The 16106-nt window shown below is 48.4% G+C and overlaps 1 protein-coding gene and 2 pseudogenes across 10 annotated transcripts in view; all 3 read right to left on the bottom strand.

Moving 5' to 3' along the window:
* Positions 1-814: 814 nt before the first annotated feature.
* On the bottom strand, positions 815-5388 carry LOC128790631 (uncharacterized; annotated as a pseudogene).
* Positions 4889-6240, bottom strand: LOC128790453 (uncharacterized; annotated as a pseudogene).
* Positions 4889-16106, bottom strand: part of HDAC4 (histone deacetylase 4) — a 177948-nt gene continuing 166730 nt past the window's right edge. For all 10 annotated transcript variants that reach the window (XM_053947191.1, XM_053947186.1, XM_053947190.1 and 7 more), the window contains 4 exons: positions 15676-15809; positions 11937-12021; positions 10731-10872; positions 4889-10280 (listed from right to left, as the gene is read on the bottom strand). In XM_053947191.1, coding sequence (XP_053803166.1) covers positions 10241-10280; positions 10731-10872; positions 11937-12021; positions 15676-15809 — 401 coding nt within the window. In that variant the 3' untranslated portion in view covers positions 4889-10240. The remainder of the gene's footprint in view (positions 10281-10730; positions 10873-11936; positions 12022-15675; positions 15810-16106) is intronic.

Raw genomic sequence — 16106 nt, 5'->3', positions numbered from 1 at the left:
TGAAAAGGCGTGTGCATGTGGCCCCTGGGGACATGGGGCACTGGTGGGATCGGCAGTGCGGCTGGAATGGTTGGACTCTGTGGTCTGAGAGGGCTTTTCCAACCAAAGTGATTCCACGATAAATCCAAGGCACCGTGTTATTCTGACTGAGGGGAGGTTGGGACCTGCCAAGTTCTGTGGTTTTGTGTCACTTCCCTGCCTGCAGACAAAATTCCAGCACGGCTCTGCACCAGGGAGGGCTGGCTGAGCAGCCCAGCAGCGCGGGCACGGTGAGCCAGGATCCTTGGGAACGAGGGCTCGGTCCAGCTGTCTCCCAGAGCGGATCCCAGACGCGCCGTGGAGGAGCCCTGATAGAATCCGCAGACACTTCCCTGCTTGGGTTCCTCTTCCCTCCATGACCTTCCAAGCCTCTCCAAGGCAGAGCTGGGAAGCAGCCCTGGAGCAGCAGTCCTGTCTTTCTCGCCTCACAAAGGGAGCGGAGAGGAATTGTTTTGGAATAACAGTGCAAATCGAATTTCCCATCGCAGACAAAGGGGAGAGAGGTCAAATAGGAGAAGATTTTAGATGAAAGAGGAATTAGCCTGCAGCCTGTGTGGAATAACTCAGTTCCAGTCCCACTTTCAGCACTCCCAGGGTCTGGCACAGCACAGGGCCCTGCCAAAGGCCAGCAGATAAACCTGGCCAAGGCAATTTGCTGTCCCCGACACCGAGTTGCTTCACCAGCCACAGGCCAAGCATCCTCAGTCCCCAAAAAGGACGGAAAGTGAGCCAGGGACCATCATCCAGCAGCCCAGGGGGAGCCAGGCAGTCCCGATCAGCTTCCAGCCAGAGCTGCGGGAAGCCGCTCTGTGGTTTGGATGTGCAGGTATTCCGCAGCCTCCTTCTCCTCCTCCTCCTCCTCCTCCCAGGCTGCATCCCCCGGAGGTGGTTTGGGCACTGGCTGCAAACATTCCCTAAAAACAGCTGGGGGGGTGCAGCCCCTGTTCCCTTGGCTAGCCCGGCGGTCCCCAGCCTTGGCAGGGTTCGGGATGGGCTCGGGATGCTCCCAGCGAGGTTTTCCCCCGTCTCCGCTCCAGCCTCCCTCCCTTCCAGAGAGAGCTCTCTCTGCCTTTCCCAAAGCTGTATTGCATCCCTCTTGGCCCCGGTTTTCCTCCTGCTGGAGCCCACCACAGGAGGATTTGGGAGCAGCCCCGAGGCCGCCCTGCCAGGGCTGGGCTGAGCTCGGGGGCCCTCAGCAGCGCCGGGACCTCCTCCTGGATAAATTGGCCCCTCCTGGATAAATCGGCTCCGGATAAATCGGCTCCAGGATAAATCAGCTCCTCCTGGATAAATCGGCTCCTGGATAAATTGGCTCCAGGATAAGTCGGCTCCAGGATAAATCAGCTCCAGGATAAGTTGGGTCCTGGATAAATTGGCTCCTGGATAAATCGGATCCTGGATAAACTGGCTCCAGGATAAATCGGCTCCTCTTGGATAAATCAGCTCCTGGATAAACTGGCTCCAGGATAAATCGGCTCCTCCTGGATAAGTCAGCTCCAGGATAAATTGGCTCCTGGATAAATCGGCTCGTGGATAAACTGGTTCCAGGATAAATCAGCTCCTCTTGGATAAATCAGCTCCTGGATAAATCAGCTCCAGGATAAGTCGGCTCCTGGATAAATCAGCTCCTGGATAAATTGGCTCCTCCTGGATAAGTCGGCTTCAGGATAAGTTGGCTCCTGAATAAATCGGCTCCTGGATAAACTGGCTCCAGGATAAATTGGCTCCTGGATAAATCGGCTCCAGGAATCCCTGCCGCTCACCAGCAGCTGACCCCAGGCGGCTCAAAGGCAGCTGCTGAGCCTGCGCTGGCTGCATTATCCACAGGGACTGGGGGGGATTGCAGGAACTGCTCTCTGCTAGTGGGGAAGGAGGGATTTTTAGATTTTTTATATTTTTTCCCCTTTCAAACTCAAGCATGTAATCGGAAGAGTGAAATTCTGAAAACTTGCTCAAGGACTCTTTAATCGCCTTTAAAGCCCAGGAATTGCTCCCCATTCCCTTCCTGATTTAATGGGAAATGGGTTTCTTGTTCCTGCAGGCACTCTGAAGCTGTTGACCATTGGATAATTGTGCCTTGATATAGCACAAATGCACAATTCTGTCTGCACCCTCATCCTTCTAAATACAGTAACACCCCTCTCCCCCCTACCCCAGCCCCCCACTTTTTTTTTCCCCTTTAATTGCACTGAATTTGAAGGAGTCCCTGGCCATGGCAGGGGGCTGGTATAAGATGGTCTTTCAAGTCCCTTTCTGTGATTCTGTGATTCCAAACTTTCCCACCATAGGGCAGGGGAATGAATTAATTAAAATTAGATGGAAAAGACTCAAAAAGGCCTGTAATAAAGGAGATAAAGGGCACCTGTCTGTGGCTAGTGCACACTGATGCTCTGGCTGTGTGATCCAGTCTACACAGAAAATGCTTTCCCCACTTCTGCTGTGCAGCGGTGAGATTTTGGGGTGGTTTTGTGTCAACCCCAAACATTTCCTTCTGCTACTGAACCATTGAACTTGCTGTAAATGTAGGCAGAGGTTTGCTTTTCCCTCGTGGGCATCCAGAAGACACATGGCCCCTCTCTGTGTCCCCCAGCCAGGAGTCCTTTCCCTCAATTAGGCTGGGATTTGCTCTGTTGCTGCTGAAGCCTTCCGTTAGCAGAGTGGGATGGGAGACTATTCCCCATCCTCAGCGGGAACTGGCTTTGCCAGCTTGTGCTGCTAGAAAAAAGGCAGACCGTGCCTTCCCCACAGCCTGGGGAGCTGTGTTTTTTACCACAATTTTTAAAAATATATTCTATGTTGCTCTGTGAACAGCCTGGCTGAGGAGTCCTGGTTTTCCGGGCACCTCCAGAGGTCCAGAACCTTTTCCAGCCTCAGCCCAGCTCCAGCCTTTTCTCCCATAGCCAGACAGAAAGGTCCTGAATTCCTGCATGTGACCTGATATTGCACCTTTCCATCAATGATCACAGTATTTTCCTCCAGGGAAAGTGTGAAACAACTCCCAGCCTCTCCCTGCCGGGAACTCCCAGTCCCTTTGACATCCCCTGGAATTTCGCTCCACATGCCCTTTTCCCCAGCATTTTCTCTACCCCAGGGCAACTCTGCAGGTCACATCAACACATCACATCCTGGCAGGGACAACAAATGAACTCTCAGGTCCCTGAGTGAGCTTCAGAGAGTTCCCTAAAAGATCAACCCCAGGAGAAAGTTTCTACTCCACACAGATCCAAATCCCATCATAAATCTGGGACGTTTTGCCGGCACAGAATGAACTCCTGCCCCCCTTGTGCTCAGGCTGTACATTTAATATTGGACCCTTTTCCTCCCACTGCCACAGGAATTCATCTAAAGCACAAAGCCTTGACTTGCTGCCCAGAGGGAGAAACTGCCTCTTCCTCCTTTAAAAATATTAGGAAAACAAGTGAAATTAAGAAAATTAAATTCAGTGAGAGCGCTGGGAAGGGTGTGCCAGTGCCAGGCTGGGCATCCATCCATCACACCCAGCCATGGGCACACATTGGAGGAGCCACGAGACAACCACCTCAAAATCCTGTTGGATCACACTCATTGCAGCACAATGTCATTTTCTTTGGGATCAGCAGATTTCTGGCTGTAAAAATTCCCATGGCTAAAGCAGTGGCTGCCACAGCACTGAGCTCAACCCTCCCCTCAGGTTTATGTCCCCGTGCCACAGTGAGCTCAGAGCATTCCAGGTGAGATGATGCCTGGCACAGGGACTGGGATAGTGTCTGAAACAGCCCCCACCCCTCAAAATAAGGCCTCTGCCTCAGCTGGGCCACCCAGCAGTGGGATTTCACTGCCAGAAATGAGCTCCTGGGAGCTGCAGGTGCCCTCCCAGCCAGGCTGGAACCCCCAGATCATGGTCCTAAAGCAATCCCCACACCCACGCTCTGCACACAAATACAGGCTCCAGGCAGAGCTCAGAGCCCCTTCCAGAGCCTAAAGGGGCTCCAGGAGAGCTGGAGAGGGACTGGGGACAAGGCATGGAGGGACAGGACACAGGGAATGGCTTCCACTGCCAGAGGGCAGGGATGGGTGGGATATTGGGCAGGAATTGTTCCCTGGGAGGGTGGGCAGGCCCTGGCACAGGGTGCCCAGAGCAGCTGTGGCTGCCCCTGGATCCCTGGAAGTGCCCAAGGCCAGGCTGGACACTGGGGCTGGGAGCAGCCTGGGATGGTGGAAGGTGTCCTTGGAATGACAGAGGGTGGGATCAGAGGAGACCTCCCGGATCCTTCAAACCCAAACCATTCTATGAATCACGCTGAAGCAGCAAGGGACACTTCACTGCTGAGGGAATCCTGAGCATCCCACGTTTTCCCTGTGAGCTCTCCCCATCCCTCCCCAACCAGGAGCCCTTGGTGAGCACCAACCTGCTGCTGCTCCGGGGAGGAGCCCAGAACTGAAGCGTGGCCTTCTCCCCTGTGACCACAGGACAATTCCAGGTGACACACATGGAGCAGATGGGTTTTGGATGGTTCAGGAGGCTCCAGGGACAAGCAGGAAGCCAATTAGAGGGAAAACACATATGAAAAAGGCCGTGAAAGGTATAAAGCTGGAGCTGCTTCACCTGGAAAGTCAATTGGTTTTTTTGCAGGCACTTGTCAACATGCACTGGGGAGCCGCAAGGAAACGGGCTTGGTTTCTAAAACAAAGTTTCTAAACTTCTCCAGGAGCTATTCCATGAACACCCCAACATAGACATGGGTATATTTTGCCCAAAAAACCACTCTGGCACCAAGACCCCCGTCCATGACACACCAAGAACCCAGAGGATGAAACATCCCATCCCAGCAAAGGAAGGAAAGAAGATCAGCAGCAGAAACCCGGGTGGTACTATAATTAACTTTTTTCTTTTATTTACACCACAAGAATAACAAGTTGTCATAATGTGGTACAAAATACTGGACTCCTAATAAAGTTGAAATTGAAGTCGGTACTGTCAGAGAAAGACACCATTGGCCAGTAAAAAAAAAAAAAAAAAAAAAAAAAAAACCGAAACCGAAAAAACCCCAAACAAAATAAAGAGAAAAGAGAAAAAATAAAAAAAAAATAAACAAAAACATAGAAAGAAAAAACAAGAATGAGAAAAATATTCCAACTCCACCAATTTAAAAGAAAGGACCGTCAGAAAGTTGAGCACAAAGAATGCTACCATCACTGAAAGTAAGGTCCATACAAGAAGAGTGAAACTTGTCTAAATTACAGAGTAAACCGGTAGCTGCTACCAATGGTGACGTCATACTGAGCATGTATAGGTATAAAGTAGAATATAATATAGTTACAACTTTTTGATACTACATATCTGTAATAAGCTCTCGGGTGAATAATGTTTCAACCCCTTCCCCCCCTCCCTGCCCCCACTTTTATATATATATTATATATATAAGTTTGTCATCCTCATAAATTGGAAAATAGCGCCTCCACTATGGAGCACAGAAAAAGTGTTAATTTATTTTCTTTCAATAGGATACTTTTTTTTTTCTTTTTCATCATCAATATCAAAGACAAAGTGAAGATGAGCTGAGAATGAGCCCAACTTCATGACAATGAAGAAACATGTTTTGCCTCTTGCTGTAAAGTCTCGTTTTTAAACCACAGTGTTGCACAGTACACGACTGCTTAAAGTGAAACCGAGCAAAAATACATCATGTAAAAGTAATTTCTTAAAAAAGTTAACGCAGCTGTGCTGAAGAGTTAACTCTTTAAAGTCCTCCTCATCCATCCATCCATCCATCCATCCGGCTCCTCGGAATGAACGACTCCGTGTGTTGACACAAGGGTTGCATCCAACCTCCCCACCCAGCCGAGAAATCAAAGCAAAAACACCAACCCAAAGGAAAATAATAATAATAATAATAATTATAATAATAATAATGACACAGGCAGTTTACTTGGTGTGTTCGGCGTAGTTTCCCTAAAAACACTGTTTCCACATAAATACAATAAACTCTATAATTGGTAAGTCACAAGTGCTAGATAAACGTCTTAGTTTTTTTCTTTTTTTCTTAAAATGAGAAATGTTTAAATAGTCCTTTTTGTTTTTTATTTATTTACTCTTTTTAGCAATAAAAAGCACAATTTCTTCTTATTAAGTTCAGTAAGACTCCAAAAAAAAAAAAATTTCCCACTCTCCTTCCTTGGTGTGTAGCTGTGTGGGTGAGTGAGTGTGTGTGACAACAACATTCCAACCTTTAGTCTCCACAAACGCCACGAGAGGAAAATAAAAAAAAAAAAAAAACAAAAAACAAACCAAAACAAAATCCAACCCAAAGAAACCCCAAACCATCTCTTTTTTTTGTTGTTTTTTTCTCATTATTGTTTTCAAAGCTGCCAAGTTTGGCGTGCAAAATCTGTATACAATATAAAGACATGCCAACCTTACAGACCATGCAACCTCAAGGTGTAGGAAACTTAAAAAAATATATTCATATATATTTATATATATATTTATATATATCAATGCCCGTAAAAGAACATGGGCCCAAAAAAGTTTACAAAAGGAAGAATGGAATGAGTACATGACCGTGACTAATAAAAAAAAAGGAATGTTTTGTATCGAAAGTAAAAAAAAAAACCCCAACAAAAAAATCAAACAAACAAACAAACAAAAAAACAACCAAAAACCCCCCAATGGTTACTTGTGTACTGCAAACTGGGCCTCACTTCACTGTAAAGAGGATTGAAAGCTGTTCCTTTTCTTCCCAAGCAGGTACAAAGGGTGCCCTGGGCAGCACGTGCTGGGATGCAGGAGCATCCCAGGCTCCCACTCCACTGGCACGGCCGCCCCGTGGCAAAGCCATCTGAAATGAAGAAGCTTAATGGCTCAAAACGGTGAAAAATCCCCCTGGAAAGCCTCAAAACGAGGGCTCCCTCCCTTCTCTCCGTGCCTGCACTGGCCCCGGAAAGCATTCCCGGGGGAAGAGCATCCCCAGGGAAGGTCACAGCCCAGGGAAGAGCATTCCCAGGGAAAAGGGGGATGCTGCGGAACAAATCCACATCGCCGGGAGTTTAGAGGAGACGAGCCCTGTCATCTCAGGAAAAATCTTCCCATCCCGGCAAAAAACTGAGGGAAAGGATGAAAAGGAAGGAAGGAAGGAAGGTGGCACCCCGACAAGCTCCTCCAGATTTTCCAAAGGAACCGGCTCAGCACTGTTGGCCAGCGGCTCCCAGGAAAGCAAAAAGGAAGGAAAAAGCTTTGCCACAACTGGGAGCAGAAATGTCAAAAACCTTCTGGGGAAGAGCTGAGAACACAAAGGGAGGTGTAAACACAGGCACTGCCCCGTGGCACAGGGAGCAAAACCCCACGTCAGTCACCAAATTCGGCAGTCAGGTGGATTTGAGATCACAGCAGCAGTGTGGTCAGATGGAAGAAAACCCCAAACCACAACATCCCCAGGTACGCAGTGCTCTGACACGGGGGGATTTTAGGATATGCCAAGGACAGCCCTTGCCACTGGGGCTTTTTGGGGTTTTAGAACGTACTTGGGTTTGCAAACTCAAGTACTGTAGTGTCTGGTTCTGAAACTGCACTAGAAATTGAGGAAGGAAACAAAAACCTCCAGTGTGGGGTCACGCTCCCAATTCCTCCCGCGAGCGAGTCCTGAACGGAACGAAAGCAGCTGCTTCGAGAACTGGAAAGAAGAGAAGTTACTGGAAGCAACCCCACCATAGGAACAGGATAAAAGAAGGAAGGGTGGTTAAGGAGAAGCTGTGCTGGGAAGAGGCATGTGCGGTCCTACACTGCTGGAGGAAGGCACGCGGGGAGCGCCGTCTCCGCGAAGATGCTCCGCTCTCCGTGGCAGGGCTCGCGGCCTCTCCCACCCGGCGTTCCCGGGAGGCAATGACCTCCTCGGGGTTGGGGGGGGGGGGCAAAAAAAAAAAAAAACAAACAAAAAAAGCCTCCAAAACCCCTCCCAGTGCTGGGAAGAAGAAGAAGAGGGGAGAAAAAGAGGGAGAGAGGAGGTGGGAAGTTTGCGGGCATGTTCAGCAGAGAGAAAACGCCGTCGGTCCCGGAGTATCCAAGGAGCCTTCCCGAGGGCAGGCAGCGCCAGGAGCCGCGGGCAGGACAAAGGCATCGCCCACTGAACGTTACCAGGTAAGAAAATTCCTAATTTTCTTTACAGAGCTACTACAAGAGAGCTGAGGAAATATACAGCCAGTGGAATCAGTACAACAAAGGAGCCCATCACGGTCCCTCATCCTCCTCCTCCTCCTCCTCAGTAAAATGCGCCCTTTCCCGGAAAAAAACAAACTCTGTTGGTCTGCCCACAGTTCCTTACACCTGCAGAAAGCTGCTCACTGTACAAAAGAGTTGAGGAAAAGGAGAGAAAACAATATAGAAAAAAAAAATTAAAAAAAAAAAAGGAAAAAAAAAGGAAAATCCATGTATTATAAGCAAGAAAAGAGGGAGGAAGAAAGGTTTAGATGCTATTGCCGTTCAGAAAGGAAACCTGCCAAATGGAAAATAAATGTCAGAGTCACACAAACAAGGCTTCCGGAGGGTTTCGGGAAATATCCATATAAAAATTAACAGCAAATTCAGCGTCTTTGCTATAAAAAACTTTTTTTTTCTCATGTTTGTTAGAAAAACCTTAAATTAAAATACAAATGTTTAGGGTAGTTGCCCAGTGGCTAAAGTGTTGGCTTTCTGAAAAAATTCCCAACCTGTCGCCTGACAAGTCCTCGAGTTTCAACCTAGATCCTTTTCCAAAAGCACCTTTGACGTTCCAATTCCCAAATCTGTCCCTAGGGAGCTTCCAATGGCTACTGTTAGAGTATGCATTTATTACATATATTTTTTCTTTTTTCTATAAATGCATCATAAATATTTTTCTCAATAATTCATAGGAATCCGGTTTCTAAGCTTGGAATACATTTGGAATATACATTATACACATATATATATTTATACCTAACAATTTAAGCAATATCTCATGCTAGTTGCTTTTAATAAAAAGCATTCCAGTCTTAAAACCTGCATTTGTGTCTAATACATGCTTTGACAACCAAATTGATAAGTTCAATTACTAGATAATGTAGAAGAGAGAGAAAACATTTGAAAATTGGTTGATAAAAATGGTTGAATTTCAAAGACCCAACAGTATTTGCCACTTTTTTGGCAACTACCTTAATTTTTTTTTTTCTTTTTTCCTTTTCTCTGAAACAGCAATGAAAGAAAACAAAACAAATCCAAACTTGTCGACAGTTTTTGGAGACACTCTGTTCAGCTGATGCCTGCTTCCCACCATCATGCCAGCACAAGCCAAAAAGTCTTCCTTCCTGATGGCAGTCCTTGGCTTTCCCAACCAGAGGAAAAATATTCAGGAACTGCTGTGTTCTTTGTTATTGTTGGTTTTTTTTTTTTTTTTTTTTTTTTTGGTTTTTTGTTTTTTTTTTTCATGTGTGTTTTGTTTTTTTTTTTAATTAATTTTTACTTAAGGCATTGTTCCTCAAACTTCAGAAAATCCAGCTGCACCAAATCCATCAATTAAAAAAAAAGGCACAAACTCATCTTCAGATGGCTTTGGAGACAATAAAGCCGACTCCATCTGGGCTACCGTTCCCCCATTCTGCTTCCCTTTCCTTTAGGTGTCAGATGAGTCCCTCGTTCCCTGTCCCTCCCCATTAAAAATTCACCATCATCTCCCAACGTTCCAGTTCCGACAAGAGCTGTCGTTGACTCACAGGCAGGCAAGAGCCATTTCCAAATATCCAAGAAATGAAAGTACACGATGGGTTGAGTGGTTCAAGCAGAGATTGCTCAGTTGTGGGTAATCAACTTTGTAAGCACCAGTTTTACGTTAAGGTTTGTTTGATTTGTGTTGTTGAATCTTTGATTTCTTTATTATTCTCGCATTCTGTTTTTGTTTTTTTGTTTGGCAACTCTGCCAAAGACTTCCCGGGCATCGTTCCTCTTTCTGCTCCCGGTGAGGACCAGAGGAAGAGTGCCCAACGTGTCAGTCCTTTGCTGCTCTTCACCAGCGTTTTTTTTTTTCAGCAAAAAGAGACTCAAAGATGCGGAGAGATTTGTTTTTTTGTGTCGCTTGCTTTGCTTTACACCTGGCTGTCCTTCCGTTTTCGGGAAATAACCGTGACAGGACGCAGGAGTAACAAGAGAAAGCTTCTTGGCAGAGCTTCAAGACGAAGACGAACAGATAGGAGAACTCCAGGTCGAAGGTGGGTGCTACAGGGGAGGCTCCTCTTCCATGGGTTCGTCCTCAGGTCTGAGGGATTGCGCAGCCAGGCAGGGTGGGACAGGGAGGGGAGAGAGAGAAGAGGGTTTGGCGTGACATAGTTGGACAATTTGTGGTGCCAAGTCTCACTCCTTATGTTCCCATCACCTTCCCACCCAGCCAGCTGAGATCACCTGAATTAAACTTGTCACCAAGAAGGGTTTTGGGACAATCTCTCTTGGGCAACATTAAGATTTTCCCCAGCAAAATAAATTTCTTTTTGTGGCCCAAAACCACGCTCGGAACAGAAGGCTCAGACACAGGGTGCACGCACAGAGCTCATGGCTCTGCTGTTCTCCTGCAGCCTGGCAAGTCTTTTGGGAACCCACGGAGGACAGGGGATGTGGGGAGTGCAGCAGCAGTGGCTGAAAGGAGAGGATTAACCTGCAAGGCTGCTCCTCCTGGCTGCACAGACTGGAAATGTGATGGGAAAGCACTGACCTCTTCTCCGCCGGCTTCACACCCACCGACAGCGATGCCATGGCTGTCACTGTCTCTGCCTCCTCATTCTCACACTTCTGGGCCTCCACCAGGGAATATCCCACCGTGGAGGCAAAACGCTGGAGCGAATGCCAGTACTTGCCTGGGGGAGAGGTGACAACAGGGCCATCAGGGCACCATTCCAGCTCCTGCTTTCCCAAACCCGGCTGCCGGCTTGGAACTACCCAGGGAACACTCATCTGATCCACACTCTCACTTTAAGGGCCTTAGGAGCTCAAAAAAAAAATTCTTTTTCTACTTCAAATTCCTCAGAAACTTCTAGACCTAAGGACAAATGTGCCTGGAAATGTCTCTCTACCAAAAAATCCAGGAGAGGGAAGGATGCAGTCCAGGTCTGGATCCAGCTGCTGACTGCCACTTGCTTTCAGTGGACAATCCCTGAAGACTAAAGAAGTCCAAGATGTATTTAGAACCATTAAAGTTGGAAAAGACCTCCAAGACCACCAAGTCCAAGCTTCAACCTCTGAAGTATTTTTTATGTCAGCAGTTTGACACCCTTTTGCATTGGGAAGAGCACTAGGAAGGCTCCAGAAGGATTTCCAATAATTTCTCCATCCAAGGTTCAATGCAATGATTTTAGACTGCTTAGCTAAATAAACCTGAAATATCAACAACTGCCAGCAAAACTCACAGAATATCCTTGAAAGGGATCACCCCTTGGGGGGGATCATCGAGTCCAACTCCTGGCCCTGACATCCCAAGAATCCCAGCCTGTGCCTGAGAGCCTGCTTCACTTCCATGCCTATCTACTCCTAATTAATGGGTGCCACAACACAAGACTTGTGTTTTTCAGAGATGCTCAATTGCTTTTGAAGAAGTAAGAGCACCCTCTAAGGGCAGGACAATCTGTCCTTTACAGAGATTTTAGAGCTTTTAATTATTGTTGGCTTAACAGCTAGACTGGATCCTCCTGAATGTATTTTCCTAACCAACCCGTGCTCCGATTCTGTAATTCTCCCTAAAGGCTGAAGCCCTACTGGGAATGGCTCCATCCACAGTAACACCAGTTTGTGGCTGCACAAATCCAGCTCAGGGTGCAGGGACCACCAGTAAGCTGGGAGGTGGGAGCATGGAGCTGGCAGAATGGTGGGGAAGCCCCAGGGGTGTCCCCCAGGGAACCAGCTGGGTTGGAGGGGCTGCACTCACTGTGGATCTCGATGACTTTCTCCATGGAATGCACCGCGTTAGCATTTGCTCTCTGCTGGAAAACTTTTTCCGGAAGAGGGTCAAGCTGGAGAGAGAGAGAGGAACACCAAAGGAATGTTACCATTGAATCCCAGAATGGTCTTGGTGGGAAGGGATATTAAAGCTCATCCCACTCCATGTTTGCCATGGGCAGGGACACCCTCCACTAATCATTCTGCAGTGGGAACGTGCCTGTGCCATCCCAGGGAAAGGCCTGACAAGCACTGCTGGAGGAATGTTTTAGGATTTATTTGGTTTTCTTTAGAAAAAACTCAAGAAGAGGAGACACCTCTGCCCTCCCAGGTTCTCCACTAATGAAAGAATTCATCCCAAACCTCCAAGGTGAGCTGTCCAAAACAAGAGATGTCCACTGCTGTTAGCTGTGCTGAAAACAACCCAACCACGGTTGTTCCCCAGCAAAGAACAGCCAGAGTTTAACAGTTAAAAATATCTATGGCAAAGTTTAACTTCGCTCAAAGCCAAGAGAAGCTGCAGCCAAGACTGCTCTTATGAGCACATGGTAGCCATTCCATAGGTACTTCATGGGTTGCTGCATTCCAGATTCAGTAATTATAGATTGCACTTTTTATTAATTCTCCACTCTAAAAATAGTTCTGCTCCAAACTGGTTTCTGTATGACATTAAGTGAAGGCAAAAGCAATTCCTGGGTAAGTCTTCGAGCAAGAGCTTTCCAAGACCTCTTGGTTGACACTGAGATTAAGCATGTTCCTGATTCCAGAGCTCACTTCTCCTCCTGAAATAACACTCACAGACAGCCTCAGCCTGTGGAAAAGGGAGCAAAAAACCTCTGGGCATGAGGCACCTGGTTATCACCTTCTTGTTTGAAGGGCAGAGGCTGGTGATGCCCACAATGGACTAAGCAGCTCTGCAGATAAGGGGAAAGGAACGGTGGCTAGCTCTGGACTGCCATCATCAGACCTCGAAATCATGGAACCAGAGAATGCTGGGTGTGAAAGGATCTTAAAACTCATCTCATCTCACCCCCTGCCATGGGCAGGGACACCTTCCACTATCCCAGGTGGCTCCAAGCCCCAGTGTTCAACCTGGCCTTGGACACTGCAGGGATCCAGGGGCAGCCACAGCTGCTCTGGGCACCCACCCTGTGCCAGGGCCTGCCCACCCTCACAGCCAAGAATTTCTTCCCAATATCCCATCTAACCCCACCCTCTGTGGTTAAAATAGATTAAAACCATTCCCCCTTTTCCTGTCCCATCAAAACCTTGTCTAAAATTCTTGTACAGCTCTCTTGGAGCCATTTTAGGCACGGGAAGACTTCTCCCTAGAGCCTTCTCCAGGCTGAACAACCCAAACTCTCTCAGATTGTATCAGTCTCTCTCTGATTTCCCACCCCTGATATCCACTGAAGCCCTGTGAGCATTGCAAAGCTCTGCCAGCACAGCAGTGCAGGTCCATTCCCCAGCCCTGACCCCCTCCCCAGTGCAGTAATCAGCTGCACAGCCCCAGCTCTGGTTTAATTTCCTGGCAGGTTGGAAAGGAGCTGGCTCCTGCGCTCGCTCCATGCTTCTCCCGATGCAGGAGTTTTGATCTCCGCCGGTGGACGCCGTGCTCAGGGGACTGGCACTGTTCCCCTCATTTCCTAAAAGCCCCAGTGGAGCTCCAGGACGGCTCCTGAGCCGGCCCAGCTCCCTGCAGCCCGCCCTGGCCGCAGCTGCCTGTCCATGTGTGTGCAGGCAGGATCCTCCGACACGCTGTAGATCAAACCGCATCAAAGGGCCGCAGCACAGAGCTGCAGCCGCTCCCCCCAGCTCCCTTGCCTTCAAAAGGTTCGAGGAAAGACCTGGATAAAACAAGCGTTTCCTGCTTTCTGATGTGTGGGTAAGCCAGGAAATATTACCCTATCTGCACAGCCCACCTAGGACAAGTGGAAGCAGGTCTGTGTTTAAGTGTCCTTGTAGCCACGATTAAAATAATCAATGTTTTTTACCTTTAAGGATCAATATTTCCTCTGCCCAATGAAATCACTCAGGCAGCTCACAACATCCAAGGTATCCTGAGTGCTGAGCTCTCCCCACAGCCTCACACTCCCAAACACATCCATGGCTTGCATCAAGCACTTATTTACTGCTTGTGGTTGCAGTCAGCCTCCTGTGATCCTAGGAGCACGCTGAGCCGGAGGAACAACATCCTCCAGGTGTTATTCCCACTGCTTCCCTTTCAAAGTGCATCCTGCACCCAAAGGTGGCTGGAGCCAGAGGAATTGTCTGTAGAGACCACTTAAAACATATGGGTGCTGCAATAAACACCTCACAGAATCCCAGGAAGGTCTGGCTTACAAGGGACCTTAGGGCTCATCCAGTCCCAACCCCTGCCTGGGGCAGGGACACCTTCCACTATCCCAGCAGTTGCTCCAAACCTCATCCAGCCTTAGACACTTCCAAGGATCCAGGGGCAGCCACAGCTTCTCTATGAAACCTGTGCCAGTGTCCCACCACTGGAACCCCCCTGTTTCCATGCTGGTATGGCAGCTGCCTCCTGAGTTTTCAGCTGTCCCAAGGGCTGAGTGCAGGCTGGAGCCATTCTCCGTGCCCAGAGCCTTCTCAGAACAGCCTGGCCAAGCACAAGGAGCAGGATGCTCCCTGGACACTGGGAGCTGGGATGCTGGATGATGGAAGAAGGTGCTTCTCATGAATCTCCTGCTTCTCAGGTTTATCTCCTGGCCTGGCTCCTCCAGCCTCCCACCTAACGCTGAGTGTGGATATTCCAAGACAGAACACTTCTCCAACAGGCTGGAAGTCAAACTGCTCCACATCTCCATGCAGATCCAAGCTCCCTCTCCATCTTCCCAGACACCTGATGGCCACTGAACTACAACCCTCCCCAGAAATCAGCTCCCACTGGAGACAGACCCACTGCTCGGCTCCTCTGGTGCTGCACCTCAGCCCAAAGTAACTGTATCAAAAGCCCTCAAACATGGTTTCAAGTTGCACCAGAGGAGGTTTAAGTTGGATATTAGGGAAAATTCCTTCATGGGAAGTGTGCTCAGGCATTCAGTCAGGCTGCCCAGGGCAGTGGTGGAATCAACACCCCTGCAAGGATTTCGAAGATGTGTAGATGTAGTGTTCCTTCTTTCATCCCACTGACACTAAAAGTGGAGGGAAAAGGCAGAAAAGATGGAGTATCTAAAATTTTCTCTGTGGGAAAATACCCTGAGCTCTTCAGAATCCAATATCTTGCTGTATTTCTCTGTCTGGCTCTTATGTTGCAACCAGCCCCCTAACCTTTCTGGCCAATTTTTCTGACACAGCTAAGGCTTTTCCTACACAGCAATGTACAGAAAATAGAAAATGCAACTCCTAGGAAAAAATCCAGCTGCAAACCGTGTCAAGCAAGCTGCCCCATGTAGCAGGCACAGACTGTAGGACTAGAGAGGGGAGCAAAGACAAGGGAAGACTTGCACAATGAATTCAGAAATTAATTAAAAGAGTTGTTTTTCAAAGAGCACAAAGCAAATTATTTGGAGAAAAACAAACTCAAAAATCATTCTTAGCTGTTTCACTCATTGCACGGACTGCAAAGCACAGGTGGTCTTTAAGCATAAAACAAACACTCTTTTAAACACCAAGTGTCAGAAGGACACAAAACAATGACAGAAACTTGGTAGACAGGAGGATGAGACGCCCAAACCCGAGGCGGGGGTGGGCTTTGGGGGTGCCTGTACCTCGTTTCCCAGCAGGGCAGACACACAGGCCTCCGAGGCATCGCAGATGGCAGTGAGGTCGTGGCCACCCTCGAGGGCCAGCACGACGCGGCCCCCGGCCAGGCCCATCAGCTGCTTCGTCAGGTACCCGAAGCCTGCAACGAGGGAACAGAGGAAATGCAGGAGAAGGGCAAAGGTGGCGGCTGGAATTGGGCTCCTGGCGGAGGATCAAAGAATTAGGGAGAGGAATTACATCATATTAAAAACCCAGCGGGGATTTGAAAAGGCTCGGCGCATAACACGAGCCAGGTTGGGCTTTAACGCGCTCGCCGCGCGATTCCAGCTGCGGCTTCCCTGGGATGGATCTGTGTGTCCCCCACCGGCACCACTCCAGCTGAGAGCATCACCATCCTCCCCTTGCCACCACTCAGCACCCCAAATTAAAGCCAGCA

Source organism: Vidua chalybeata, chromosome 7, assembly GCF_026979565.1.
Source record: "Vidua chalybeata isolate OUT-0048 chromosome 7, bVidCha1 merged haplotype, whole genome shotgun sequence".
In the NCBI taxonomy this organism is placed as follows: domain Eukaryota; kingdom Metazoa; phylum Chordata; class Aves; order Passeriformes; family Viduidae; genus Vidua; species Vidua chalybeata.
The sequence above is the reverse complement of the archived record's forward strand: the minus strand, read 5'-3'. Positions and strand labels throughout refer to the sequence as shown.